The following is a 12,800-nucleotide window of genomic DNA, read 5'->3' on the forward strand; positions in this document are numbered from 1 at the left end:
AAGAAAAAATAGGGGCAGAGGTGGGGGAGAAGGAAGTCATTAAAGAAGTAAATTAAGAAAATTTGCAGAATAAAAGGACTCACCAAATGGCTAGCATAATGGGCAAAAACAGTCCATTACTAAGAAATTTCAGGACAAAAAGAAAATCTTTTAGTCTTTGAAACTGAGAGTGAAGGAGAGAGAAGTATGTTTTATATGAAGTTTCAGAGATTAGACTTGCATTTTATTATTCAATAACAACTCTAGAAGTCAAAATATAATGTGAAAATGTATTTAAAATTCATCAGGAAAACAGATTCCAAGCTAGAATTATATACTTAGCTAAACAATTAACTCTTTGTAAGGGAAGAATATGCTCAAAAATCCTTCAGGCTAGGCTTCAGCAAGTACCTGAATCAAGAACTTCCAGATGTACAAGCTGGGTTTAGAAAAGGCAGAGATCTAATTGCCGACATTCTCTGGATCATAGAGAAAGCAAGGGAATTCCATAAAAAAATCTATCGTTTCATTGACTATGCTAAAGCCTTTGACTATGTGAATCAGCAAACTGTGGAAAACTCTTAAAGAGGTGGGAATACTAGACCATCTTACGTGTTTCCTGAGAAACCTGTATGCAGATCAAGAAGCAAGTTAGAACCTTAAATGGAAAAACTGACTGGTTCAAAATTGAGAAATGAGTACAAGGCTGTATATTGTCACCTGTTTATTTAACTTATATGCAGAGCACATCACAAGCTGGAATCAAGATTGCTGGGAGAAATAACCTCAGATGTGCAGATGATACCATTCTAATGGCAGAAAGTGAAGAGTAACTATAAAAGCCTGTTGATGAAGGTGAAAGAGGAGAGTGAAAAAGCCAGCTTAGAACTCAATATTTAAAAAACTAAGACAGGGCATCCAGCCCCATCACTTCATGGCAAATGAAAGAAGAAAAGGTAGAAGCAGTGACAGATTTTCTCTTCCTGGGCTCAGAAATCACTGTGGGTGTTGACTGCAACCATGAAATTAGAAGATCATTGCTTCTTGGAAGGAAAGCTATGACAAACCTAGCCAGTTTATTAAAAAGCAAAGACATCACTTTGCCGACTAAAGTCTGTATAGTGAAGGCTATGGTCTTTCCAGTAGTCATGTACAGATATGAGAGTTGGACCATAAGGAAAACAGAGTGCCAAAGAATTGATTTTTTCGAGCTGTGGTGCTGGAGAAGACTCTGGAGAGTCCTTTGGACAGCAAGGAGATTAAACCAATCAACCCTAAATCCTCACTGGAAAGACTGATGCTGAAGCTGAAGCTTCAACACTTTGGCCACCTGGTGTAAAGAGCTGCCTCATTGGAAAAAAACCCTGATGCTGAGAAAGATTGAAGGCAGAGGGAGAAGAGGGTGACAGAGGATGAGATGGTTGGGTGGCATCACCAGTTCACTGGACACGAACTTGGGCAAACTCCAGGAGATAGTGAGGGACAGGGAGGCCTGGCGTGCTACAGTCCATGGGGTTGCAGTGTCAGATGTGGCTTGGCGACCGAACAACAGAGGAAGAATAAAGAAATATTGAGATAACCAAGGCTTCAAAAATTTTATCTCCCATACTGTCTTTCTTAGAAAGTTATTAGAAGATGTTCTCTGCCAAGATGAAGGACTAAAGCAAGAAATTGGAAAATTGTGGGTCTCGGGAAGCTGGGAACCCAGTGAGAGAGAGAGAGAGAGAGAACATGAGGCATGCAAAGGGGGGATCTCAAGATGACAGCTGAGCAGCAGGTCTAAATAGCAACCCAGTCCATATTTGAGCAAGTCAGAGACTCCTGAGATATTTTTCCAAGAAGAAAGAATTAATAGACTACTGTATCTAATGTGTTTAAGAGAAGAAAGTTACAAAATTGGTGGAGAGTTTGGGGTTAATTTAGTGTAAAAAGTAATGGACAAAAAAAAATTAAAAGGTGAAAGAATGAAAGACAGATATTCTTGGGCTGTAGTGGTCTCACTGAACCTCATAAGAAAGCCTGACTCCGAATTGCCCAGCCATGGAATTCCTGGATTCCTGACTCAGAGGAAATGAATGAGATAATAAATGTTCATTGTGGTTTTAAACCTGACCTAGTTGGTTGGTTGTGCGTACTCAGTTGTGTCTAACTCTTTGAGACCTCGTGGACTGTAGCCCACCAGGCTCCTCTGTCCATGGAATTTTCCAGCAAGAATACTGGAGTGGGTTGCCATTTCCTTCTCCCAGGCATCTTCCCTACCCAGGAATCAAACTGACATTTCCTGCATCGCCTGCGTTGGCAGGGGGATTCTTTATCACTGCACCCACAGGGAAGCCCCAAACCTAATCTAAGTTTTAGGTTAATGTAGTATGTAGCAATAGATAACTAATACAGATTTTGGTGCCTGAAGTAGGCCGTTGCCACAATGAAAACTTAAAAACAGGGGAGTGGTTTTGGAATGGATTGGTCGGAGGAAGTTGTAAGGATCTTGAGATAGTGAAAAGACTGGAGACTCTTGTTAAGACTGTTATTAAAAGCGTGATAACTTGTGAGAAAGTTACCAGCAAGGACTTTGGGAGAAAAAGGAAAATGTTATTGGAAACTAGAGGAAAGGAGATCCTTGCTACATTGTGGCCAAAAAAAAAAAAAAAAAAAGCAATATTGTTACCAACAGTAATATGCAAAGTAGAAATTATATTTATCAACTGGGTGACATTGCAAAGGAAATTTCCAGACAGTGCTGGAAGTGCTGCATGCCTGCTTCTTGTTGCCTATAGTAAAATGCAAAGCAGACTGCCTTAAAGGAAGGAATGATTGCTCAGTCAGTAAAGAATCTGCCTGCAGTGCAGATCCCTGGTTGGGAAGATCCTCTGGAGAAGGAAATGGCAACCCGCTCCAGTATTCTTGCCTGGAAAATCCTATGGACAGTAGTCTGGAGGGCTACAGTCCATGGAGTCACAAGAGTCAGACATGACTTAGCAACTAAACCAACACCATTATAAATAAAGGAATTGTTGGGTTTGAAATTTCTCAGCCCCTCTGATGGCAAATGATACTAAAATTAGAGATAGCTTTCCAGCAAAGGTTAAGAGCAGGGTGCAATCTGAAAGATATAGTCTAAAAATGAACCCAAGATGTGACTATAATATGTTTGTTATGATTTCAAAAGATTTAAGACAGTGCCTCAAAGAACAACCTTCAGACAATAAGGGCTTCTAGGTAGCTTAAGAGTGTTGTCCCTCAGCAGCCTTTGCAGAATATGTAGAGAAAGCCTTTTCTCAGAAATTTGTGGGTAAGCCTTTTGCGCAATGGTATGAAGCTTAATGTTGGAAAAGGAAATGGCAACCCACTCCAGTATTCTTGCTGGGATATTTCCATGGACAGAGGAGCCTGGTGGGCTATAATCCATGGGGTTGCAAAGAATCAGACACGACTGAGTGACTAACACACACACACCTGAAGCCTAATAAGATTCATAAAAGACCTGCAAAGAGAATTGTATTTGCAGAAACACCACCAACTTGGATTTAAAGGAACAGCTAGAACTAAATGAAGCCTTTGGGCCTCAAAAGTTGTGGAGAGCATGAAGCAGTCTGTAGAAACTACTCAGCCACAAACATGGGCTACCTTTCATGGAAAAGGAGGGATGACTCAGAGAGTAGAACCAAGACTGGAGAATCATTCTATGCTCTGAGCTCTAATCAAAGAATTGTCAACATGTGCCTGATAGATTTCAGATTTGCTGGTGATGCGTAACTGCTCTAAATCTCCTGATTCCCCTTTTTGGAAAGGAGGGTCTGAAGCAACTACCCTTTGCCTGTCTCACCATTTTATAGTTTGAGTATGTGATTACCTCTGTAGTTCAGACTGAGAGAAACTCCACATGAGGAGCGCCATCCACAAGTTACTTTAAACACTGAGATCCTACACTTTAAGCTTATGCTATAAATGGATGAGACTTTGAGGTGGTTGTGGGAGGACTAAAGATATTTTGCATTTAGGAGGAATTACTTAGTTCGTAAATAATTTGTCACCAGAGTGTATAGTGTGGTCGTTTAAAAATATGTCTTCAAATTCTTTGATACTCCTCCCTTCAAAAGGTGGAGCTGAATTCCACTCCCTTTGAATGTGGGCCAGATTTAGTGACTTGCTTCTGAGGGTAGGTCATAAAAGGGCAGCTTCTGCCTGGTATACACTCCATCTCTCTCTTGCTCTCTTTTCCTGTCCCACACCCATTTCTCTCTCAGATCATTCATTCTTTAGGAAAGCCAGGTGCCATGTTGTGAGGATACTTAAGGAGAGTTAGAGGGACCCAGAGGGAGAGTTAGAGGGACCCAGATGAGGAGGAAGTGAGGCCTCTTGCCAAAGTCCAGCACCCATGTGCCAGTAATGTATAAAAGTCACCTGGAAAATAAATCCGTCGTCATCCCCATTTGAGCCTTCAGGTGACTGCAGCTCTGACTGACAACTTGCCTGCAACCTTGTGAGAAATTCTGAGACCAATCAGCTGTTCCTAAATGCCAGACACAGAGACCATATGAGATAATAAATGTTTATTGTTTTGATCCACTGAGTTGGGGCAATATCTTCTGCAGCAAAGAGCTTAGCACTGGATCTAGCCAAAATTATGATGCAATCATAAGGGGAGGATAACAGACCTCTCAAAATCTATCTACCTAAATATATAAAGTGAATTTTCTATGATCATGTTAAAGTGAAAGTGAAAGTTGCTCAGTCGTTATCTGACTCTTTGCTACCGCATGGACTATACGGACCATGGAGTTCACCAGGCCAGAATACTGGAGTGGGTAGCTGTTCCCTTCTCCAGGGGATCTTCCCAACCTGGAGTTTGAACCCAGGTCTTCCACATTGCTTGCAGATTTTTTACCAGCTGAGCCACAAGGGAAGCCCTGATCATGTTAAAACTGGGAAGCAATAAGTTTTTTCGTATTTTTCACAGTGATAGACCAGTAAAATATAACCAGTATTCTTTGCATCTGTCTTTAAAAATAAGTAGACAGAGAAAAAGCAAAGAATTTTAGAGATGGGAGGAAGCTAAGAGATTATGTAATTCAAGTCTTCTGTTTGGAGGGAACTTTAGAAGTAGTAGGGGTGCAATAAATGGTTTTGGTGTATATATGACATATATCTATTTATCCTTAAGGTATTATTTAGAATTTTGATTTATCAAAATTACACCTATACATAGTTAACTGAAAGTGAAAGTGTTAGTCACTCAGTCATGTCTGATTCTTTTCAACTCCCTGGACTGTAGCCCGCCAGGCTCCTCTGTCCATGGGATTTTCCAGACAAGAATACTGGAGTGGGTTGCCATTTCCTTCTCCAGGGGATCTTCCCGACCCAGGAATCGAAGCTGGGTCTCCTGCATTGCAGGCAGATTCTTTATTGTCTGAGCCACCAGAGAAGGTTTTTAAATTATGTTTAATACATAGTTAAACAATCAAATATTACTAATGTCTTTCTTATAAATACAGTCCTGGGTCCACTTTCCAAGCTCTTGTTGCTGAAAGCAGCCTCTTTTATCTTTTATCATGACTCTTCTGATAATCACCCTCACAGATCTAGATAATAAGATTATAATATTGTTTCTTGATTTATTAGCTTTAGAGAGTATTTACTGACTTCCCATTATGATCGTGGAGAATTTCTTACCCCAACTTCCCCCCTCCATTTTCCTAGTAGAATTACAATTTTCAATTAAGTTAATGCTTAATATTACACTAGAAATATAAATATTGTTCACTGTTGAGTCAAGTAGTGTGCAGTGATTATCTGTCTTTGTATGGATGTTTGTTTTCTTGGAGTTATTTCCTTTGTTTCATTTGCTATATTTTTTATATATGTACAGCTTGTTTGTTCCTAATGCATTAATAGATCTGTTGAATGCCTGGCTGATGATCATTGTTTCAAATTCAAACACGTCAAATCATCCATCCATTCTTTCCTTTTGTTTCATCTGCTATATTTTCTATATAGGTACAGCTTGTTTGTTCCTAATGCATAAATAGATCTGTTGAATGCCTGGCTGGTGATCATTGTTTCAAATTCAAACACATCAAATAATCCATCCATTTCATTTTATCTGTCCTGGACCTCCCTCCACAGCTCGATAGCTCTAACCTCCCTCCTCTAGCTCTAATTTGGACAGTTTCTGTCTAGACTGGCTGTCATGCTAGGACTTTCCTTAGCTGTTCTGGTTTGGGGATTGTTTTTGAAAGATTTTGCTAATGTGAATATAACTAAAATGAAGAAACATTAATATTTTAAAGAGAATCCTACATTATTAATATATACTGCTTCTGTGTCCTAGATTCACCAGCATGTGAAGTCACATAAAATGAGGTCACATTTGCTTTTGATGCCCACATTTCTGTGGCTCAAGTCTTCACAGTTTGAATGCACCTTTGCAATTTTGCAAAGTCCCCTCTGAGTTTTTCTGAGTCAATGAGAGGGATGTACTTACTAACTAGTCTATCCACTGGTTACCACAAGGCATTTTCCATGTTCTTCCTCTTCTGCTGTGACCTCCTGGGCAATGTATATTGCCCTGAATTCTGTTTAAAGGTGCTAATGATATTCCTCATAGGATGGTTGTTGTATTAATATTTGCCGAGGGTGTTTTTTCCTGAAGTTGCCATTGTCAGGAATACCAAGGATACTACGCTTGATGGGAGGTAGTGAGAATGACCCTTCCCCCAATTCCACATCAATTCCTAGTCCCTGTCCTCTGTTTCCTGAAGTTCAGAGCTCACAGTATCTTTCAGTTTCTCCATTTTGTAGTTGCCTACTTATACACCTGCCCATAGCCCCTTTTTCCAAACCAGTAATAATCAGAAGTCACAACTAGCTAAGTTTCCATTTCAGCAGGGGCAACGCAAAAGCCAGAAGGCTCAGAAACAGAGCTCAGTCACATAATTTATTCCCAAACCAGAATGTTCAACATTTTTATTCTAGTGAGCTTCTCAAGCCAGAGAAACAGTCAGCTTTAAAGTGAGATATAGTCTCCATTCTGGAGATAGAACACTACTTGCAACTTTCAAATAGTGGACCTCTTTCTCTGCTAAACAAGATTGTAAATGCCTCGGAATCTACTCTCAATCCAAGTACCACATTGCCAGCCTTCAAATATGTAGATGCTATCAACAAGAGAGCTGCTAGCAGACCACAACAGAGGAAGGACTTTCTCTTGTGAGATGTAAAGCACTACCGTGCTGATCTTTTTGGCCAAATGAGAGAAATTGTTTTCAAAATAAAGGCCAGAGAAACATTTCAAATAGTGCCTAAGACCCTTCAGCATCTTCCCTTGCCTCCCTGACCAGTGCTATCCCCTCCCTTTAATGTTCCAGTTTCCTTCATTTAGTGGATGAGGACAGTTAGAGTCCTCTGCATGAATGCTAAGTCGCTTCAGTCATGTCTGACTCTGTGCGACCCCATGGACGTAGCCTGCCAGATCCCTCTCTCCATGGGCTTCTCCAGTAAGAATATTGGTGTGGGTTGCCATGCCCTCCTTCAGGGGATCTTCCCAACCCAGAGACAGAACCCACATCTCTTATGTTTCCTGAATTAGCGTGAGGATTCTTTGCCACCAGCACCACCTGACAGAGTCACACTTAACCTAATTCATAAGACGTGCAGCCAGGATTTTAATTCAGGTGTATTTGACTTCAAAACTGGTGGCTTTTTCCTGCTTACCTCATCATGATGAGTCACTTCCTTAGGATCACTACACAGGTGACCGTAGGAAGAGGAACTTATCTGGGAGCTACCAGCCATGTGGGTTATCTGGGATTTCCCTGGCATACATCCATGATGGTTTCCTGGTGACACATGGTCTGTGTTGAAGGAGATTCTGGATAGGATACCCCGTGTGAGCAAACTTAATTCCATACTTTAATGTCCCTCTTTTTTCTTCTAATGCCTCTTCCCCCATACCTCTTTTATGGAGAGACACCAGGCAACTGTTTGCTGATCCTGCACTCTACTCCCCATAAGTTATCTGAATAGCAGTTCTGGCTTACCTTTCCTATGACATCTGTTAACAGTTTGAGGGCCAGAGGATCATGAACCAAGGAGTCTGTATAAAAGGAACCAAGGTATTTCTTTGGGTTGGTTGGATTGTCCTGTGCACACAGATCAGGACGCATGCTGAATCCATGGGAGATTCTTCCAACTGTGAAGGGGAAGGAACCACCTGCAAGTAAAACGCATTCCTGAGAGGCTAGTGTTACTTGAAAAGGATTCTTTTCAATCCTCATGTTGTATGCAAGGAGAAGTTCCTATAGCCCAGCTAATAAACTACATTTACAGAGGACCTACAGGGTTCCAAATGCTGAGAGATGACCCAGAATAAAGGAGCCAGAATATAGAATGAAGTTAACTCATTTAGAAATTCAGATTTAAGGAATGCATCCTAGGGAGAGAAGCCAAGTGTGTAAAGATATGTGGTTAAGATTTTTAAAATGAAGTGTCTTTATGATAGAAAAATACAGAGGCAACCTATCAGTTGGGAAATATTTAAATAATGATGGCATATCCATAAAACATATTGCTATACATACAACCATCAAAAATGATGATGGTCTGTACTCACTGACATTGAAAGATGTCTCTATATGCTGATGAGAAGGAAAAGCAGATTAGAGAACAGTATGTACAGCTGGATATTGTGTATGTAACCAAGAGTTCCAAACTCATTTACCTATAGAGACAGGAAAGCAGGAAATGTAAAGGAATGAAACAAGCCTATTTCTAAACAATAGTGAATGGTAAAGACTACTGCAAACTGGAGAGCTTATGGTCTGACAGACAAAGCAAAATCAAGTAAACTGTGCCAGCCAAACTAAATTTGTCTGCCAAAGTGGAATTTGGTCCTTGAAATGATATATTTTATAACTAAAACAGTGACTAGAAGGACCAAATTGTATCCCTCCAAAATTGTGTCCCTGATCCCCAGTGTGACTGTATCTGTAGGTAAGGCCTTTACTGAGATAATTAATGTTAAATGAGGTCATAAGCTTGGACTGGTCCTCATAAGAAGAGGAAGACACACCTAACCTCTCTCTCTTCCTGTGAACACACACAGAAAAGGACAGGTGAGGACATAGGAAGGCAGCCTTCTGTAATCCAGGAAGAGTCTCACCAAAAACCAACCCTGCTGGCACCTTGATCCTGGAAATCCACACCTCTGAGAAGACACATTTCTGTGGTTTAAGCTGCCCAGACTGTGGTCGTATTTTGTTCTGGCAGCCCAAGCTGACCAATACAGATAGGGGCTTACCTCCATGTGCAAAGCACACTTTCAGTTTAGGAAACTTCTCAAACACTCCACCCATGATCATGGAACAGATGGCTGCAGTGGTCTCAGCTGGCATTCCTGGAAGAGGAAACAGTCATGATGTATAGGGATTGTCACCACAAGCAAGAGGTTCAGTGATGCTAATGGCAGGGGAATAGCACCTTACTGTAATTGTCAGTGCTGAGAAACACAGTTTCCCTGTGCCCCAGCATGGCTTGGTTTTATGCAGGCCATGACTTTGGCAAGCAGAAACCTTGGGACACCCCCATTTGCCACTTGCAAGTGAAGTCATCTAATGGCTAGAACAGTCAAGGAGCGAGAGGACCTGGCTTTTGTCCTGATTCTCCCAGCTTCCATTTTGGATTCAGTGGGTCAAGTAGAGTACAGTGAGTCTAGGCTGAACCCTTCTTCTTTCACTTTTTTGCTTCTTGGCCTTTGAAACTGATATAATGCCCTTGAGTCTGGGGGTCTTCACCTGTGAAATGGGGACAGTACTGCCCATCTTGCAAGGCTATGCAAGGCCTTGCAAAGATGATATTGGGGAAGTTCTTGGCCAGAATTTCACATTACAGGTGCTCAACAAATATGAATTGCCTCCCTGTGTTTCAGTTTTCCTCATCTGTAAAATGGGAATTATAATGGTTAGTTCTTGCCAGTTAGTGAGTGCTCAGAAAGTATCAACTAATATTAATATTCCTGCCAAATTTTTGCTGCCCCCTTAGAGCTGAGGTTGAAAGTAACTGGATTAAAATGAATGATTTCAAGTGCTTTGTGCTTCTAGAAGAGGTGGCTGGCTGGTCCACACCTGATGCTTTCACGTCCATGGAGTCAATCTGGGCAATATTTCCAGATGACTGTTTTTCAGTCTGTGATTAAGAACTCTCTGTGGTAGAGAAGTAAATGGCAACCCATTCCAGTGTTCTTGCTTGGAAAATCCCATGGCCAGAGGAGCCTGGTAGGCTACAGTCTATGGGGTCATTAGTAAAGAGCATGATTCATGTTTAAAAAAAAAAAAAGAAAGAAGAACTCTCTGGGGCTCTGTGACTGAGCCCTGGGCCTTCTGGAGAAGCTGACTCTCTGGCTGCCGAATGGGGCTTTACTGATTGCTCATCCTGCCTTAGGCCTGTCACTGTTCCATAGACAGAGAGGCCTCTGGCTCCCTCAATCCTTAGCCTCTGGAGAATTCTGGAAGCATGATGTATTCATCTCTATCTGGGAGTGGTTTGTGGGCAGAGTTTCCCTCCAGTGGGGGGATGAGTAGCCTCACACGTGGACAGTAACCCCACGTACATTGTCCATATAGGAGCCAAAGTGGAATATTTATAATGTGAATTGGATCATGACACCCCCCTCCCCCCCACCCGCTGGGAATTCTCCAGTCTGTTAAAGACTGCCTTTACATCCAGAATAAAATACTGAAAGTAGTCTGCTTGTTTATGATCTATGGACTTGTTTGTCACCTCTGGCTGCAGAAGGGCAGAGGTTTTGCCCATGCTTGGTATATCCTTAGTGCCAGGTACAGGGCCTGACCTGCTGGAAAGGATCGATATATATTTGTGTTGCAAAATAAGTTATGAGATGATCCTCTGTGTAAATGCTCTCTCCTTTGTTTTTCCTGTGGGAAGTTTCAATACAGATATGTTTGTGGGACTTGTCAAAATGTGTTGTGTGAATTGCGAAGAGATTTTCTTTGAAGCTGCAGAGCACTGGGGCTTCTTAGGTTATCTCTTCTAACTGCTGCTCAAGAATTTGGTGGGGTATTGGGAGGAAGCTGCCTTACTAAATTCGTTGGTCTCCAAAAGCAATAACAGGGGCATAAAATGTCAGGGCAGAAAGAGAATCCAGACCAAGTCTTATTCTGAGTCTGGTAGGCCTAGTAGAGATCTCGCCTCCTTTTCCTAGTAGAAGTCTCTCCTCTTATCCTCAGGTGGAAGCATGAGTGAACAGTGCAGGTGGGGAAGAGCATGTGCAGGGAACTTGAAGGCCTGGTCCTTCGATGGGGGAAGTTGACCTTCTACTCACAGTTCCAGGGTTCTCATTTGTAAAGGCTGATGCTATCACTGGCTTCTAAAAAATCTATTAGATAGGCATGGCTGCTTTTTTTCAGAGACTTTTTGGGAGTCCGTGTAATGAGGTACTTTGGAGTCAGACAGATTTGCTTTTTTGCTTTTTAACTATGTGACTTGCACAGCTTACCTAACCACTTCGAGACTCAGTTTCATCATCTTTAAAATAGATATTTTAGGGAATTCTCTGGCGGTTCAGTGGTTAGGATCCTGAGTTACCACTACAAGGAGCATGAATTTGATCCCTGGTTGGGGAACTAAGATCCCTCAAGCTATGTGGCATGGCAAAAAATAAAAGGCTATTATAATGTTAACCTCATAAAGTTTTGTGTGAATAAGATTAAAATTAAATGAAGTAACCTAACTAAATCACTCTGCTATGCACTTGGAACATTATAAATCAACTGTACTTCAACTTTTAAAAATTAAATAAGATAATACATACAGCAATAAGAACTCAATAACTCACAATCCTGTCAATTATTCATATTTTCTCTCTTTGTCATAATAGCATCCATAGATAATTGGAAAACACCAAGGGCTTGACTCTCTTTTTCAGATCACAAGCTGACACGAACCTATGAGCCAAGGGAACCAGTATTTGGCCATCCGTCCATCCATCTGCATGTCCCAGGGGTGCACAAATAGGGAACAGTTCAGCCTTTCAGCCTCCTTCAAAGAAGCAATCAGAGGGTGAGGGGGTTATTGGGATGAGCCAGCAAATATAGGGCACTATTTTAGGGTATTGCTTTTCTCTGGGTCTATATTGATCTGAATAAATAAACTATTTTTGAAGTTTTTTTCTGATCTATATAACAGAATCATTGAAAAACTAACTAAAAAAGAACACTTAGAATTAATAAGGATGTTGGTTAGAATCAAAAATAGCATTGGCAAAATGCTCAAGGATTGATCTCACACCTCAAGTGCCAAGGAGATTTCACCTGGCGGTTCCTATTTGGTCCACTCTTTCAGAAGGATTGTTCAGATTGTATCATTGGAGTCATAGTTGGAGCATTCCCTCCTCTGCCCCTCCTGGAAACCCAATGATGTGGAAAGTGAGGAATTGATGGGCTGGGAGCCAGGGGCTTATGACTGATCTGGAGCAAGTTGGCCTGACCTATATCATCTGGCCTCTCGGAGTCTGACATTAGGTGGGAATTTCTGGGATCTACAGGCACTCAGAAAGCCTCAGGACCACAGCTGAGCTGCTGTGAGCAAGAAGACTTGAGAAAGGAAGAGCTCTCAGTGCTGCAGCGAAGCAGGTACTGAAAAGAATGTCATGAGCACAACTGCTCCAGGACCTTTTGGGAACTGGAAATACCATCTGGAGGGCATGACCTTTACTTAACACAATGTTTAATTAGAAAAAGTCCTCTCAACAGGTTTTTAATATTAGTGGCTTGCCATGGTTCAAAACAAATTTCCTTGGAGCATTT

At 41.4% G+C, this 12,800-nt stretch overlaps 1 protein-coding gene across 5 annotated transcripts in view; it reads right to left on the bottom strand.

Annotated features, from left to right (window-relative positions):
- Positions 1–12,800, bottom strand: part of ACMSD (aminocarboxymuconate semialdehyde decarboxylase) — a 63,481-nt gene that overhangs the window by 22,743 nt on the left and 27,938 nt on the right. For all 5 annotated transcript variants that reach the window (XR_233606.5, XM_059874321.1, XM_015475773.3 and 2 more), the window contains 3 exons: positions 11,940–12,033; positions 9,278–9,373; positions 8,019–8,191 (listed from right to left, as the gene is read on the bottom strand). Coding sequence is in view for 4 of the 5 variants with exons in the window: in XM_059874321.1 (XP_059730304.1) it covers positions 8,019–8,191; positions 9,278–9,373; positions 11,940–12,033 (363 nt within the window). In the remaining variant the exon portion in view is untranslated. The remainder of the gene's footprint in view (positions 1–8,018; positions 8,192–9,277; positions 9,374–11,939; positions 12,034–12,800) is intronic.

The sequence above is a fragment of the Bos taurus genome, chromosome 2 (assembly GCF_002263795.3).
Source record: "Bos taurus isolate L1 Dominette 01449 registration number 42190680 breed Hereford chromosome 2, ARS-UCD2.0, whole genome shotgun sequence".
NCBI lineage: Eukaryota > Metazoa > Chordata > Mammalia > Artiodactyla > Bovidae > Bos > Bos taurus.